Here is a 16,787-nt window from a genome sequence, read left to right as displayed (position 1 = left end):
GTCTCTCTCTCTTTCTGTGTCTCTCTGTCTCTCTTTCTGTGTCTCTCTCTGTCTCTCTCTCTTTCTGTGTCTCTCTCTGTCTCTATCTCTGTGTCTATGTGGTGTATAGTGTATAGTGCAACCTCATCGTTAACGGAAACATGTCTGCAGGGGGAATGAGGGAGAGATGACAACAATCACTGACATTTCACTATTGATACAATAGACCGGGGAGATGTGTTCGGTATCATGCACACACATCATAAATTGAGGAGTGCTGATGGAAACACACACACACAAACACGTCAACAGTACAGATGAAGGATCTCCTTTTGATCACCCCGTCGCAGGTAATTGTAACCTTGTCGTGTGTTTGAGGCTCCTGAAGTTTGACATTTCCATTTTGATACGTCACAATTGATTTGTCTATGAATTATAATCCACGTAACAATTCACATTTCCTGTTGCTGTAGAATGATGTTCCTGCTGTAGCAAACTAGCTCAAATTAAGGTCCTACTGTACATACGTATGGTACATTCGTCGATTCTCTCAGGACATGCCCTTATTTACAATAAAGCTTAGCCCTCCCATGCAGACACACAATGCCGTCTCTATGTTGTTATCAGCATCGAGTAGTTGTGAAAGGGGAAGGGAGAAAAGAAGCGCATGTTAAAAACCTGAGAGGATACTTCCTCATCTCTCTCATCTAATTATACCCCTAAGCTTTATTCACTAGGGAACACATATTTATGAATGGAACTACACAGAGTGCACAGCTAGAAAGGGAATCAGTTCTTCTGACAGTTGAACATATGGGAACCCTGGTTGTAGTAGGTAGGTTGGGGGGGGGGGGGGGGGGGGGGGTCAAGCTGCAGAGGTTGTGTGGATTTGTGGTTTTGCAGAGGTTGTTTAGACACTGTGAATGATATATGTGAGGGAGTTCCATGGTGATCGTGTGGAGATTGAATGAAGATTGGGTGTGTGGGTTGTGAAGGCATCGTGAAATCGATTTTAAGATTGGCTGTCAAGGTTGGTTGAACGTTGAAATCAGGTTGTGTGGCAGTTGTTTGCAGAATAACAGGACACCCAGTTGCACAGCAGACGTGTGGAGTTTGTTTTGGGGAGTTAAGTAAAAACTTCAACAAAAGCACAAGGTTAAGCTAAGGTTGTACAAAGGTTGTCAGCAAGCTGATCATGTCAAAGATGTTTCTGAAGCAATAAGGCCTTGGGTATACAGTATCTATCAGCTCTGTCAGGATCCAGCACCAGGGGCAACTCAGGATACTCCACAGAGTACGAACGGCTTTACAGATCAGCTCCACATCGCTATCGGCAGACTTTTACATGTAAAAGGCTTCCTTTCTACAGACAGCTAGCTTATCAATCCTCCGGGGCATCACTCTCTGCTTTTGCTGACTCTACAGCGTTCAGAAGAGAGTGATTACATCGATGTGTGTGTGTGTGTGTATGTGCGTGTGTGCATGTGGCATGTGAAAGTCAACCAACAAACTCGACAGCAGGCACTCTAACTTTTTGGAAAGGGTTCACTCTTCTAATGGCTAAAAATACAGCAGGATTAGCTATTAAAATGCACAGACACGTTTGTCTGGAAACCTCTTAGTCCCTAACAAGATCAGTCCCAAGAAAATTATCAGAGAGACAAGAGAAACCATGAGACACAGAGCATCTGTTTACAAAAACATCTGCCAAAGACATGAGGTCCTGCAAAGGGACTCCTAAAATACGTTTCCATTAGTCGCAGATCTAGGATCAGCTTTTCTTCCCTGAATACTAACGGTGTCTAGGGATAATTCCATCCTTCTCCTATATGAAAGGCAGAAAAAGAACCAGGAACTGTATTCAAAGCTGATACTAGATTAGCCCCCCAGGTTTTGTTTGAACTTGTACACATCGCCACGGGAAGTAGGGGTACTGAGGATGATGCAGCACCCCCTGAAAAAAATCTGAATTAAAATGTTTCACAAAAAGTAGTGCACTGGGCCTTATGTAGTGTAGTGCTTAGGTGCTATAATCCCCCCCCCCTCCCCCCCTACACAAAAACAACAGGTTCCACATGCTCCCTTCACTTCAGTCAACACATGAATCCAGATCATAAAGAACCGTTCAAACAAGCAGCAAGAACCACAAAGGCTCTTTATTCAAAATGAGCCCTGCATTTGCACTCGCTTTGGACCTTGTAGCTGGAGTGGTGTTTAACCACAAAATAAGATGTCATACTATCCAAATAACCTACTGGTGTAATCACCAACAGCGTGGTAGTGCGCAGATCAAATGCTTTCCCAATCCTGATTTTACGCCTGCAAAGCACATGGCAACAACACTTCCAGGAAACTGCAATAATGAGCTCATGAAGGGGGGAAATGACCAAAAAAGAGGCAGGAATTCCTCTTGACAACACACAATAACACACACGCATGATGAAAGGAAATGGTCAGCTCTCTTACCCTATGAGGTCCTCCATTCTGGCTCCTCCGACTCCCCAATTTGCACTCTCTTTACAGTGAAACCATCACCTACAGAGAAAACATTTTTGCAATTTAGCAGATGCTCTTATCCAGAGCAACTTTCAAGAGCAATTTTAAGTGCCTTGCTCAAGAGAGCATAGTCGGCTCGGCGATTCAAACCAGCAACCTTTCGTTTAGTGGCCCAACGCTCTTAACCGCTAGCGTACCTGGCGCCTCTTGCAGTAGCCTGCAGTTGGCTAAGATATTTAACCAGCTACTGTACTACACACCTGGGATCGATTGAGTGAGCTTGGTGGAAGGGAGGGGGCAAGGAACTCATTACGTATGCAGTGTTCCGAAGGGTGCGGTGAGGGATGGGTGACGGGGGGGTGTTGTGGGAGGGTAGGCGCATCTCTTTCACTCTCACCTTGTCACATGTCATCTACAGAGGAGGCTCCATGAAGACTTCTGTGGCTCAGCTAACTCACATATATATTTATCTCTTTCTCTCTCTCTTGCTCTCTGAGTCTCTTTGTCTGTCTCTCTCTCTCTTGCTCTCTGAGTCTCTTTGTCTGTCTCTCTCTCTCTCATCCACACTCTGTGTCTTTCCTTATCTCACTCTCTCTCTCTCTCTCTCTTTCTCTCTCCAGGACCTCCTAAATCCTCTCAGATCTTGGTGTCTTGGATTTCAAAGCTGTCCTTTAGGCCTTGTGATTTAGTGGAGTAGTGGCCTCTCTGTTCCCTCACTGTCCTGTATGCTCTCTATGCTATTTCCTCCAATGTTCTGCCCTGGGCCTCCTCTCACATAGAAACTATTGGATATCAATAATGGAGATGGAGATGAACCATACAAGGGCTGGGATTGTCAAGTGCTCTTAGTGGTATGTGATGATCACATAAAAGCTCTTTCCTCTCCAGTGCTGAGTCCTACATAGGCCTAGTGCTTATTGTGCTTGGATGGTAGATATGGTAGATTGTTTATTGGACATTGATATTAGAAGGATCCGACCAGTAGTTAGTTCAGAGTGGGTATGAGGAAACGCTAAATATACACACACGCTCGCACATACACAAGTCACACACAAACACATCTATGACACATCCAAAGACACTGCCCATACACTTCCGTAAAATTAGCAAAAAAATAAACGTCCCGTTTTCAGGACCATGTCTAGTAAAAATCTAAATAACTTCACAGATCTTCAATATAAAGGGTTTAAACACTGTTTCCCATGCTTGTTCAATGAACCATGAACAATTAATGAACATGCACCTGTGGAACGTTCGTTAAGACACTAACAGCTTGCAGACGGTAGGCAATTGAGATCACAGTTATGAAAACTTAGGACACTAAAGAGGCCTTTCTACTGACTCTGAAAAACACTAAAAGAAAGATGCTCTGGGTCCCTGCTCATCTGTGTGAACGTACCTTAGGCATCCTGCAAGGAGGCATGAGGACTGCAGATGTGGCCAGGGCAATAAATTGCAATGTCCGTACTGTGAGACTCCTAAGACAGCGCTACAGGGAGACAGGATGGACAGCTGATCGTCCTCGCAGTGGCAGACCACATGTAACAACACCTACACAGGATCAGTACATTCGAACATCACACCAGCGGGACAGGTACAGGATGGCAACAACAACTGTCCGAGTTACACACAATCCCTCCATCAGTGCTCAGAATATCCTCAATAGGCTCAGAGAGGCTGGACTGAGGGCTTGTAGGCCTGGTGTAAGGCAGGTCCTCACCAGACATCACAGGCAACAACGTCGCCTATGGGCACAAACCCACCGTTGCTGGACCAGACAGGACTGGCAAAAAGTGCTCTTCACTGACGAGTCGCGGTTTTCTCTCACCAGGGGTGATGGTCAGATTTGCGTTTATTGTCGAAGGAATGAGAGTTACACAGAGGCCTGTACTCTGGAGCGGGATCGATTTGGAGGTGGAGGGTCCGTCATGGTCTGGGGCGGTGTCTCACAGCATCATCGGACAGAGCTTGTTGTCATTGCAGGCAATCTCAATGCTGTGCGTTACAGGGAACACATCCTCCTCCTTCATGTGGTACCCTTCCTGCAGGCTCATCCTGACATGACCCTCCAGCATGACAATGCCACCAGCCATACTGCTCGTTCTGTGCGTGATTTCCTGCAAGACAGGAATGTCAGTGTTCTGCCATGGCCAGTGAAAAGCCCGGATCTCAATCCCATTGAGCACGTCTGGGACCTGTTGGATCGGAGGGTGCGGGATGGGGCCATTCCCCCCAGAAATGTCCGGGAACTTGCTGGTGCCTTGGTGGAAGAGTGGGGTAACATCTCACAGCAAGAACTGGCAAATATGGTGCAGTCCATGAGGAGGAGGTGCACTGCAGTACTTAATGCAGCTGGTGGCCACACCAGATACTGACTGTTACTTTGATTTTGACCCCCCCCCCCCCCCCCTTTGTTCAGAGACACATTATTCCATTTCTGTTAGTCACATGTTCAGTTTATGTCTCAGTTGTTGAATCTTGTTGTCTTCAGACAAATATATACACATATTAAGTTTGCTGAAAATAAACACAGTTGACAGTGAAAGAATGTTTCTTTGTTTGCTGAGTTAACATAAAACACACTTCTTGTTTGATTAACTTTAAAAAAGCAACAAACCTAGAATGAATCTCTATTGAAATATTTTTTATTTCCGACGCCACAGAGCTTTCCCAGTTCTGAAAACATACCATGAATATGATTAATAATATTATGCATGTATTTATTCAGCATAATTATTCTGTAAATCGTTTACGGCCACAGCACCTGCTGAAAATTGGGTTTCGGTATTGACACCCATACGCCCCTAGCACAGTTATAATAAAAAAAAGGTCAGTGTCCCAAAGGGCATGCTATTCCCTACAAAGTGCACTGGTGAAAAGTAGTGCACTGTATAGGGAATAGGGTTCCATTATGGACGAGCCCACAGTAAACACATATTTCCTATACATGTCAGACTCCATTTGAACCCTTTTTAAAAACCCCTGTGAATGCACTTTTTGGAATCAACCAAGTCATTTGATTCCATTAAAGCACATAGAAGCTATAACCAAGGGGATCCGTTTGGGGGCGATTGAATCGAGTTCAGTGGACCCAAATGGTCGAAAAGGTTTTCCAATGCAAAATGAACATTAACACATTGGACAGGTTCCTGTACCCCTGCCTTTGTTTCAACTCGTTTTTCCTTGTTTCATGCCTACTAAGTGCAACCATATTCTTCTGACACAGCGTCTTAGCTATACCCTACCGTCTCTCCATAACCCAAGTCATCTACATTCACGCCTTAGCTTCCACCTAGTCATGCATGCTAATAAATGCTGTAACTTGGGGCAGTGAGTGTCTACAGCCTGCCTATGCCATCAAACATGCATAAGTAACAGATGTATCTTTGATGTATTCATTTTGCCAGGCCTCTGTCTGTGACTCTGTGTTTATGTGCGTATCTGTGCCTTACAGGCGATCGTATAGCTGGAGAGAGGCGTCATTGCGTGCTCTGACATAGAGGCAGGGGAGCAAACAGCATGTACACAACAGCCTTGGATTTTCAAGTGATTTATAGTCTTCCCGGAGAGCAAGTTGGCGTTTAGCACTGTAAGTACTTCTTAAAATGTCCATCGGCAATGAGACAGGTCGTGTTGCATTGAGGAAAGCACTGGAAAACTCGTAAAAGAATAAAACTTATCAGACTCAGCTGAGCAGAGCAGAAGATTCATATCCTGTTTATGACTTTGTTACAGCCATCAAATTGGATACAGGTCGGATCCGTTCCAATTATGACATCGTTTTATGAAGGACAAAGGAAAGCCCCTTGTGAACTGGCATCCTCTCACGTGAGTCCATAACCCTGTAATCTCAGCGAACCTCCCACCAGACACACACACACACACTCACAAACACACACACACACCTCTGGATTTCCTTTTTCCTCCAAGCAGCTAGCCCAAACTCTTTCCTGGCCCTATTGTAGAGGCTGTCACTTCCACATGTGTGCTGGCTATTAACAACAAGAGACTGTCTGCCTAAAAGCATCCCTTTCCTGACTAGCGGGGTCACAAGCTGTCTCAGTCCCACAGAAACACAGGACACACCTCACTCAACTATTTCCTTAATCCCATTCCCTACTAACCCCTTAACCTTAACTGCTATTAACCACTATTAACTACTTCTTTACATATAAAATAACAACTCATTGAATAAATCTATTTGCAAGTTGTATAATTATCACCATGTGTTTTTTGAATAAATAGGCTACAACAAGAGTCAAACATCAGCAAGTGCAGCTGGACAGAGAAAAAAATATTCATTTTGAGAACCTAGCTAACACCCAATAGAACGTTTGTATTTAAAAGATTTGGCGTCATGAACCATGACATTCCAGACTTCATAGCCAATGAAAGTAGACTTAGTTTGTAGTGAGAGTGGATTTGTAAACTGCCTAGAATGGCAGTAGTTGAATAGAAGTTCAACGCAGTAAGCGGCTAACAAACGCGCCATGCGCTGTTTCCGTAGCATTGTCATGACAACAGTGTGTACGCAGAGCTACTGGCATTTGAAAACAATACACACACTAAAACCCCGAATAAATTACTTATGTAATTAGTTGCTTGGTCTAAAACATTGGAGCATAGGCTACATTTGAAATGTATAAACAGTTCATCATAACCCAGAGTTGTGGATTGTCAAACAAAGGCAGAACAAGTGCACTGTCTTTCAAAGCGACAAGCGCAAAAAGAACGTGTTCCAATCCCATTTCATCACATTCACATACCTTCTTCACAAAGAAGTCTTCCAATCCAAGTGGCTAACTCCAGTCCAGACCGTTTTAGAATGTTCGTTTATTTAGGCTACTTTACAGTGAAATAAAGTCAAATACATATCCACTGCAGAATAGCTGTCATATTACTCCAAAAAAAGTACACTTACCATGGCACTAAGAGACATGTGAAAATCAAGTCTAACTTTCTCCGCCCAGTTTCTCTCATTCATTATTCTTCAACCCGCGTTTCATCCCCTGAAAGGATTGTTCGCTCCGCCTCACTTCACTAGAACTCCGCCGGAACAACGTTTTCCGAAACACATGGGCCCTTTGATACATTATCGAAAACCCTTATTTTAAGAAAACATGTTTACTTTTAAGTTTGTTTTAATTGCCCACTTGATAACGGAGCCATTTCTAGTATTGAGAAAGAGAGATCTGAAATCTGATTATAAATCAAATGGTTTTAGGACCAGTTCAAAACGTAATACAGTACAATTAATGTAGAATGAATACTATAGACCCTGTTCAATCTCCCTCATGACACACTTTAAAGTCATAACTCTGACGAACATAATCCTTGAACCCTCCGCGGTTCAAACACATGGAGTGACACCAGCATTAGAGATTATCTGGGCTCACAAATTCTTTCACATGCTATGCAAAAGGGTTTGTGCATTTTAGCTTTAGGCCCTACATTGACGTAAAATAAAAGTAGTTTATACAAGGCATGTCTTTGGTTAAATATGTCATTAGCCCTTTCACAGATTTTAGCAACTGTTGATGGCGTAGAAAACCCCTGCACTAATTATACGCATAAACTGTTTATTGATGTTAGATGTCCTCTAACAACTTGTTAAAACAAATACATACTACTAATAATTATTATTTTCTTTAGGCCTATTTCTTTATTCAGGCAGTCAGACATTAAAATGAAATATTATCCTGCGGTTGCTGAAACAAAATCCTCTGTTGGCATCAGTCCACTCTACACGAAGGGAGATTACTTTCTTTTTTTTAAAGGCCATGAAAAAAAATGTGTATATGAGTTCAAAGACTGTCATTATAAAGGAGACTTCAAAGGTCTATAATTTACATCTAGTGAATGATAACATTATTACTTTATGATATTAGGCTATTCATCCATGCCTAGCCTACAGCCAGGGACTTTGACATTACCATTTTAAAGAGATATCTTCAACTCGGATTAGCTGAGATGAATTTGAGACCCTGATATGTGTGTTACTCGCTCAAGGCATGTCATGGGTGTTGACCCTATATCTATTAATAATTTGGGGTGGAGGGAGGGGGGGGGTAGATATCTTGCTGTTATATGTTAATTAATCCAAATGCCAGAACTGAAGTTAGATCTGGGGAAAAATGTGTTCTTCTATTCTATTCTATATGCGTCAACTGAGTTGGGAAAAGCCTTGTATTTCTTAAATATAATATCTGTTCGTTTTGTTAGTCTGGTTGAATGGTGCACTTAAGTAAGTGCCACTAGATGACAGCATATGTCTGCAAAAAAATAATAGGAATAGGTGGGACAGTTATTATGGCTTTGTTTGTGGGACCCTGTGATTTTCAAATAACATGCAATGGAATGGAAAATGAACAATGCACTGAATAAGATATTCCAAGAGATTCGATATTTGACTGGTATTTGTAAAACATGTGTTTTATGTGTTTCTGTCAGTGTTGGGGAAGCTACGCTGAAAATATAGTTTACCAAGCTACCAATTAATTCACACTGGAACAAGTTAAACTACACTAAAGCTACCCTTAAGAAAAATATAGTTTACTTAACTAAAGTTACTTTGGAAAAGTAGTTCACTAAATCCAAACTACTTCATGATAAATTATCATATCTAAATCTGAAATGTCATACTCTATGAATTGCAAGAACACTCTGGTGTGTGTTAACAGAATGTGTAATTTGGCCTTTTAAACAAAATAACTGTTTCAAGTGAGAATTAAGCAGGTCTGATGCCGAAAAAGAAAGGACATTCTTGCCTACAACAATATTTTATTTTATTTTTGCTAAATAAGTAGTGTAGGATACTTCCAGTAGTTATTGTGTAGGCTAGTAGTTAGCTACACCGCTACATGTTAAAAAGAGTAATTAACTACTGAAAACACTACCTAGATTTCAATTTAGTTCAACTACCACTAAGCTACTGCAAAATGGAGTTTATTTTATTTATTTAACCAGGCAAGTCAATTATGAACAAATTCTTATTTACAATGACGGCCTACCCGGCCAAAACCTCCACGAACCCGGACGACGCTGGGCCAATTGTGCCCGCCCTATGAGACTCCAGATCATGGCCAGTTGTGATAGCCCAGGATCAAACCAGGGTCTGTAGTGACAACTCTAGCACTGAGATGCCGTGCCTTAGAGTGCTGCGCCACTCAGGAGCCCCAATTACTAGTTGTAGTTCACTCCTCCCCAACACTGGTTTCTGTGGAGTTTTGTTTGTTTGTGGTGTTTTGTGTGTCTATTGATAGAAGGGTGTGCAAACTGATGAAGCCTAATACATTAGATGTAGTCTACCTGTAACCAATATATAATTATTATTATGTTCAATTCTAAAACAAGAATACCTTAAGTCATTATGCATAACGTGCTCAATACAATAATACACTATATATTAAACAACGTCAGAAAATAATACAGTGGTATTTTAATAAAATGTCAAATTCAAAATGATGACGACATTTGTGTAAAAAAAAGGGGGGAACGGATATCCTACTTATTAGAGTTGCGGTGTACCAAGGGAAACGTAGTTATTTTGGTCCTATTCCCGAATGAACTCTACGCATACTGAACGTAGAAACACAATTAAACTGATTTTAGTCTACGAAGAAAACGTACGTTTATTTTGCTTTGGCTCCTTGGAGATTCCCCTTCCTGGTGTTTTTGAGGTAACGTACATGATGACTGTATTCAATACCTAACTCGATGGAGTGGAACGAGAAATTAGATATTAGCTAGTAAAACAAATAGCTCAAGGATGCACTGGAGTGAGGCGGTAACGGTGAACAATGTATTCAGCAGCTAACGCAGATCAAACTGCAATTTCGGATAGAACTTAACATTTGGCTGCTAAGAGAGAAAAGTTAGTACGTTCGACAATCAAGAAAGGAGCAGCTTGTCCTCAACCTTACATCACCAGCTACGTGTTTTGAGGTAAGAATCCTTTCGACCTAGATTGTGTAATCCGAAATGGACTCAAACCTTTGACAATATCGATTATACCAATCTATATTAGTGGTTGTCTTTGTTTACAATTGTCCCCCGGCTTTATTGTCTCCCGCTGTCCCGCGTCATCCTATGGGTTGACTATGCAATGATTTCTTGCTGTTACATTGTAGCTAATTTAGCTGTCACGCTGTGCTGCTATTATAAACTTTGTTGCAAGTTATTTTATTTCCCCGTGGTAGGAACGTGATTGTATTTGGACTAGCCATTGCTCTCCAGCTAAACCTAAGCAACATAGGATAGATATGCTTTGACTCTCTGCCTGCCCCTGTATGGCTAGTCTAGCCCATTCATAGACGCGAACTACCCTTAGCGCCTATTGATGAAGGTGTTTTCTTCCCGTAAAGTACTTAAGTAAAAATACTTGAATGTACCACTTAAGTCGTTTTTGTTGTTGTACTATAAATGCATATTTGTGGCTACTTTTACTTCACTAATTTACATTCCTAGGGGAAAAGAATGTACTTTTTACTACATACATTTCCCTGACACCCAAAAGTACTTGTTATATTTTGCATGCTTAGCAGGGCATGAAAATGGTCCAATTCACGCATTTGTCCGGAGAACATCCCAGGTCAACCCTTCTGCCTCTGATCTGACAAACTCACTAAACACAAATGTTTCATTTGTAAATGACCTCTGAGTGTTCGAGTATGCCCCTGGCTGTCTGTAAAAGTTTTTTTGTAAATGGTGCTGTCTGGTTTGCTTAATATATGGAATTTTAAATTATTTTTACTTTAACTTTTGATGCTTAAGTATATTTTAGCAGTTACATTTCATTTTGATTCTAAAGTAGGCTATATTTAAAACTAAATACTTTTAGACTTTTACTCAAGTGTTATTTTACTGGGTGAATTTCCCTTTAACTCAAGTCATTTTCTATGAAGGTATCTTTACTTTTACTCCAGTGTGACAATTGGGTACTTTTTCAACCACTGTACACAGTGTATGGATCTGTAAAATTTGCTACAGTATGTGTATCTCTTTTTTATTCGAAAGATTCTTTGAACGTTTCGCAAGCGATGATTATTGACGTTTCTTAACGTTAAAACAAAGCATAGGAATTGCAGTTTACATGGTGCCAGCTATGGCTAGGCTAGCTTACCGTAGAGTAGAATCAAACTGATTCCTAAATGCTAAATAGAACCAACATGGCCTAAGGAAGAAACGTTGCCAAATAAATGTATGTAATGCTTTTTCCAATCTATAAGTGTCTTACTCTTTCAAACTGGTGTTCGAAGACTGCAACCATAGTCATATTTTGTCTACTGAAAACCGCTTTCTGTTTGAGAGGGAGCTTGTTACATGGAAGAGCAGTCCTTGCTTCAGGGAACATGCACACAACACCACTCTTACGTTTTATGACAACACTTGTGTTTGTCTACGATGTCAGGACAGCATTCCATACTGGCAACCTAAATGCAGGTCATTTCCATCAAAAAGGATCCATGAGCACAAACATGTGAAGTTCATAAGGAACATATCAATTGAAAACCAAGAGTCTATATTTATGAGAAATATAGTCATAGATACATTTTTTAACCATTTTCCCCATCTTAAAATTAGCCAAAAAAATGAAAGGCTTAGATTGGGGATGCACAATATATCGGTGACCTTATCGGAATCGGCCGACATTAGCTAAAAATGCCAACATCGGCCCAATGTCTCGTTTAACGCCGATGTGCCAAATCAATGTCAAAGCTGACGTGCATACCTATATAACGTGGGTACATGACGTAATGACGCCAAATAAAATGTAGCACTACACGTGCAACACAGCATTCCTAACCTGGCCCACAATGTCTGCTGTGTGGATCGAGCAGTCAACAAGTCGAGCAGTCATTTGAAAGAGTAAGAACATTTCAGCGAGACAACTCAAAGGCGAAATCCATTAATGCCAAGATAATGGAATTCATTGCCCTTGACAATCAACCGTTCTCTGTCGTGGGTGATGTTGGCTTTTGCCGACTGTTCGAGCACCGGTACACCAAGTGCGCTATTTTTCAGATGTTTCCCTACCGGAGTTACACAGTAATAGCGTCACTGCTATTAGCTTCAGGACTGACATTTGGACCAGCGATATCAGCCTCATAAGCATCCTGAGTCTGAAAGCACAGTGGGTCGTTGAGGATTTCGTACTGAGGAAAGTCGTATTGCATGCTCATGAATATGCTGGTTGTCATATTGCTGCTGCCATTTCAATGACATTTGAGAACATGTTTGAAACTTGGAAACATGAATATACCCCTAGCTCCATTCAAAACAACTGACTGGAGAAATAATCTCACCAACTGCGCCTGCAGCAGACGTGATACCCTCTGTCATGGCATTGAAACGCCTGCTCAACAAAACTGCCGACACAGACCGTGAACAAGCGATTCGGTGGCATTCTCTCTTTACTGTGTCACCACCATGCTCGATGCTATATACAAGGACCGCTACTTCGATGCAGACAAACAGGGTTTACGTGAAATGTTACATGCACAGCTGGACAAGATGGAAACGGACACAATGACAGTGCGCACCGAGGAAGAGAGGCCACGGACAGACAGAGCTGAAACTTCACTGCTTGACATGTATGATGAAATCCTGTTTGCAAATGAAACGGCTGAACAAATGAACAACAAAACAGCACAGCAAGTAAGTGAAAGAAATAGGTTTTGATGATGTTTTACTGATAATGGGGACATCCGTAAATGCCAACAAAATAACATTTTGGTCGGTGTGTGTACCCTTTATTTAACTAGGCAAGTCAGTTAAGAACAAATTCTTATTTACAATGACGGCCTACCCCGGGCCAAATCCGGACGACGCTGGGCCAATTGTGTACCGCCCTATGGGACTCCCAGTCACGGCCGGATGTGATACAGCTTGGATTCGAACCAGGGACTGACGCCTCTTGCACTGAGATGCAGTGCCTTAGACCACTACGTCTATGTGTGTGTGTGTTAGCTATTTAACTGTACTAGAATGCTTAAAAGGTTTTTTTTTGCCAAGGGAAATATCGGATATCGGTATCGGCCAAAAATGTCATTTCGGTGCATCACTAGCTTATAAGGATAAGCAGAGGGAAAAAGGGCATTAGAAAACATCCACCAGAAAATGTCTTAAAGGGCATCAGGAATACATCAAAACACAATGTTAACTTAAAGACCCCTGCCAACTAATATCAACACTTAGATTTAGTTTCGGAAAAATTGTTTATCTTCTGTAAGTTTAAGAAATATTTCCTTGTAATTCAATTACCAAAAATCAAATAAAAAAATATATATTTTCTAATGTCTCTCCCTCATAAGGAGGGAGGATAATGAAAGTTCACAGAATTAACAAGTAATGGTAGACCTAACAAATAGTTATAGTGATTTGACTGATATCAATTTTGTTTGAGTTCTTAAGTGATTAAAACGGGTAATTCTGTTATCGAAGTCTATTCCCCTTAGTCTGTGATTGGTCAACAGTAGGGATTCTTCAGTGCATTGTTTGTTGTCATTCAACGAGAGACGACTCATTTCCATGAACCTTTTGTTCACTTAAGAAATACTGATTAGTATTTGATTAGTTAGATGTAAAATTCTGCGACTAAGATCTCCTCTGCAAAAACGTCAAAATGACTGACATGTTTCTAGAATGATCTTAGATTAATTCTGACTACTTTGAGAAAGTGTATATTGGCTACGTCATCTCAAGATGGACAAACAGTACTATTGCCGCTTTTTGTCTCATTTTTCAAGCGAAGGTCTATTAAGGAAGTATTCGAGCACCCTCGTTCAGTTGACCTAGCTGAGTTTGGCTGGGCGCTAGCAAAACCAACGCATGCGGAAGGCTTTACACCTACCCATGAGCCCCCTCTTTCCATTTACTGTAACCAGAATCCTCACCCACTGAGCACTGACCGACACCGGACGTCCAGAAAAGTACATTACAGTATATTGTACTGAACTATACTCTACTTTACTGTTCTGAACTTGACTGTACTCTACTGCACTGTGCTGGACTCTATTCTGCTGTGTTCTATTGTACTGCACTGTGCTGCACTGTGATGTCCAAACTTGTGAAATATGAGGAGAAGGATGTTCATATCCATAAATTGCAACTCTGCGCAGTACAGATCAGGGACCCATGATGTAATTCTGTTACTGGGTATATATCCACAGATTTATTTTTTTCATACTCAAGGTTCCATGTCATAGCTGACACCCCATTCTTTCTGATCTTTGAATCTTAATTCGGAGCTGATATTTAGAGTTTTTTTTGTAAAACGTTGTCAGATAAAAACTAATGATGAGACAAAATGTATACAGTTACATACCTGGATATTACTTTTGATGAGATATTGTATTATTTTGACATTATCGCAATATTATTTTTGTGCTAGTTGGCTGTACCTGCACCAAAACTCCAGTATTTTTTTCGCTCATAGCTTGTTCTCCATCTTCTTTTTAAATAGAGAGCCAATTTGTTTACAGCACTTTTATTTCCATGACTGATCAACTTGTTTTCTCATGGGCTCTCTCTTGTCCCCCTGCAGGAGACATATGGTGAGCGATATGTATGGAACATCGAATCTCAATAAATTCACTGTATCGAATTGCGATACATATAGAATCGCAATACATATCGTATCGGAACCAAGTTATCGTGATAATATCGTATCGTGAGGTCCCTGGCAATTCCCAGCCCCCAAAAAAACCTGAGGGAGATTTTAACTGTAATTCCATTGCCAAGGTTTGCATCTTCAGTTTTTCCACTCAATTAGTTTTTGTACATTTTTCATTGGAACTTGTTAGAAGTAGTCCTTGTGCATAGAGTTGTGTGGTTTGTTAAACTTTGTTTGACATACCTTTGAAAGTAAAATGGGGGAAGTGTGTTATAGACTATAGCTTTTGATCAACACCAATGTCAATAGTGTTATATTATTACATTTCATACAGTAGAGCTTTACTATGTAAATGATCCAGTAGTTCTGACTCGTCGGACCAGTTTGGGTTCTTCTTTCAACATGTGTGACAAAACAGGAAGAGGCCTTCTACCTTTCCTTGCCAGGTACACACGCACGCAGTTCTAGTTATCAGACAAGTATGGGCCAGCCAATTCACCACTCCCTGTTCTATTAAACAAAATGGCCTATGTGTTGCAATGGTGAATGGACTGTGTGTGCTGCTTCCTATTGCTTGCTATGTAGCTAATGATTTACCCACTGTTTTGCTGTGGAAACCAGACTGGAGTGCAATTGTTGTGTCTTAGAGGTAGTCTAAAATATACACTGTAGGCCTATCATTTTTTCAGTGTTTTCTACCAAGGAATATTGTGAAGAGAGGAAGGGAGGAATGAGGTCAAAGTGGTATGGAGGGAAGAATAAAGGACGAGAGGAGTGGAAAGAGGAAGAAAGGGAGATTCGGGAAGTTGAAGGCTTATCTCAGCAATGTGAAGGGACAGTTGAGCAGTGATTGGTGGTGCTGTTCCACACTGGCTTATTAACCCTTTATTGACACATGAAAGCCGTTTTCCCTTTTTAAATACTTTTTGAGCTTTAATACCTCTCCTTTCATTTTCACAGTTTATGATAAGTAGCTTAGCCTCCTGTAATTATCATATAATAATACAAATAGGCTACAGTATGTAGTGTTATCGTACTCCAGTCCGGTCTCGAGATCACATATTGTGTGTCTCGTTGTCGGACACATTTGTACTTTTCTTGACACGGTCTCGGACAGTGAGGACTGTAATTTCTTCCCGGGACCAACAGAGTAAAAAAAAATTTAAAAAAAAAAAATATATATATATATATATACAGTATATATATATATTGTCACATACACATTTTCAGCATCCATTCAGTCAGTGGATAAAACTTCTTCGCCTGGCCAGATGTCCATGCTCCTTTCATGACACATTTTTTTTTATGGCCTATTGAAACTTGGGCTTCCTACTTTACTCGTAACATTACTGTCCTTTACTTTCATTTAAAAATATCCTCAAACTTTGTCGGGCTTGTCAGAATTTTCTTGGAAGGGAAGAATCAGGGAAATTGTTTGAAAGTTGCACAGTCACTATTAGTAAGGGAAGACCGGGGAAGTTATATCATATTTTGTATTTTTATCTATACTGAACAAAAATATAAATGCAACAATTTCAGCGATTTTACTGAGTTCCAGTTCATATAAGAAAATCAGTCAATTGAAAAGAATTAGGCCCTAATCTATGAATTTCACATGACTGGGCAAGGGCGCAGCCATGGGTTGGCCTGGGAGGGCATAGGCCCACCCACCCACTGGGGAGCCAGGCCCAGCCAATCA

General features: G+C 41.0%; 2 protein-coding genes across 2 annotated transcripts in view; one reads left to right on the top strand and one right to left on the bottom strand.

The window, feature by feature from the left end:
• The window catches only part of LOC139368186 (ankyrin repeat and fibronectin type III domain containing 1b), a 283,187-nt gene extending 275,844 nt beyond the window's left edge, over window positions 1–7,343 (bottom strand). Inside the window, exons 1-2 of the mRNA XM_071106820.1 lie at window positions 7,242–7,343; window positions 2,446–2,514 (exon numbers count right to left, since the gene is read on the bottom strand). Of these exons, the coding sequence (XP_070962921.1) occupies window positions 2,446–2,462 (17 nt within the window). The 5' untranslated portion in view covers window positions 2,463–2,514; window positions 7,242–7,343. The remainder of the gene's footprint in view (window positions 1–2,445; window positions 2,515–7,241) is intronic.
• A 2,823-nt stretch (window positions 7,344–10,166) lies between these two features.
• The window catches only part of LOC139368172 (calpain 15), a 77,241-nt gene continuing 70,620 nt past the window's right edge, over window positions 10,167–16,787 (top strand). The window contains exon 1 of the mRNA XM_071106779.1: window positions 10,167–10,419. The gene's annotated coding sequence lies outside the window, so the exon portion shown is untranslated. The remainder of the gene's footprint in view (window positions 10,420–16,787) is intronic.

Source organism: Oncorhynchus clarkii, chromosome 16 (assembly GCF_045791955.1).
Source record: "Oncorhynchus clarkii lewisi isolate Uvic-CL-2024 chromosome 16, UVic_Ocla_1.0, whole genome shotgun sequence".
Classification (NCBI taxonomy): domain Eukaryota; kingdom Metazoa; phylum Chordata; class Actinopteri; order Salmoniformes; family Salmonidae; genus Oncorhynchus; species Oncorhynchus clarkii.
The sequence above is the reverse complement of the archived record's forward strand: the minus strand, read 5'-3'. Positions and strand labels throughout refer to the sequence as shown.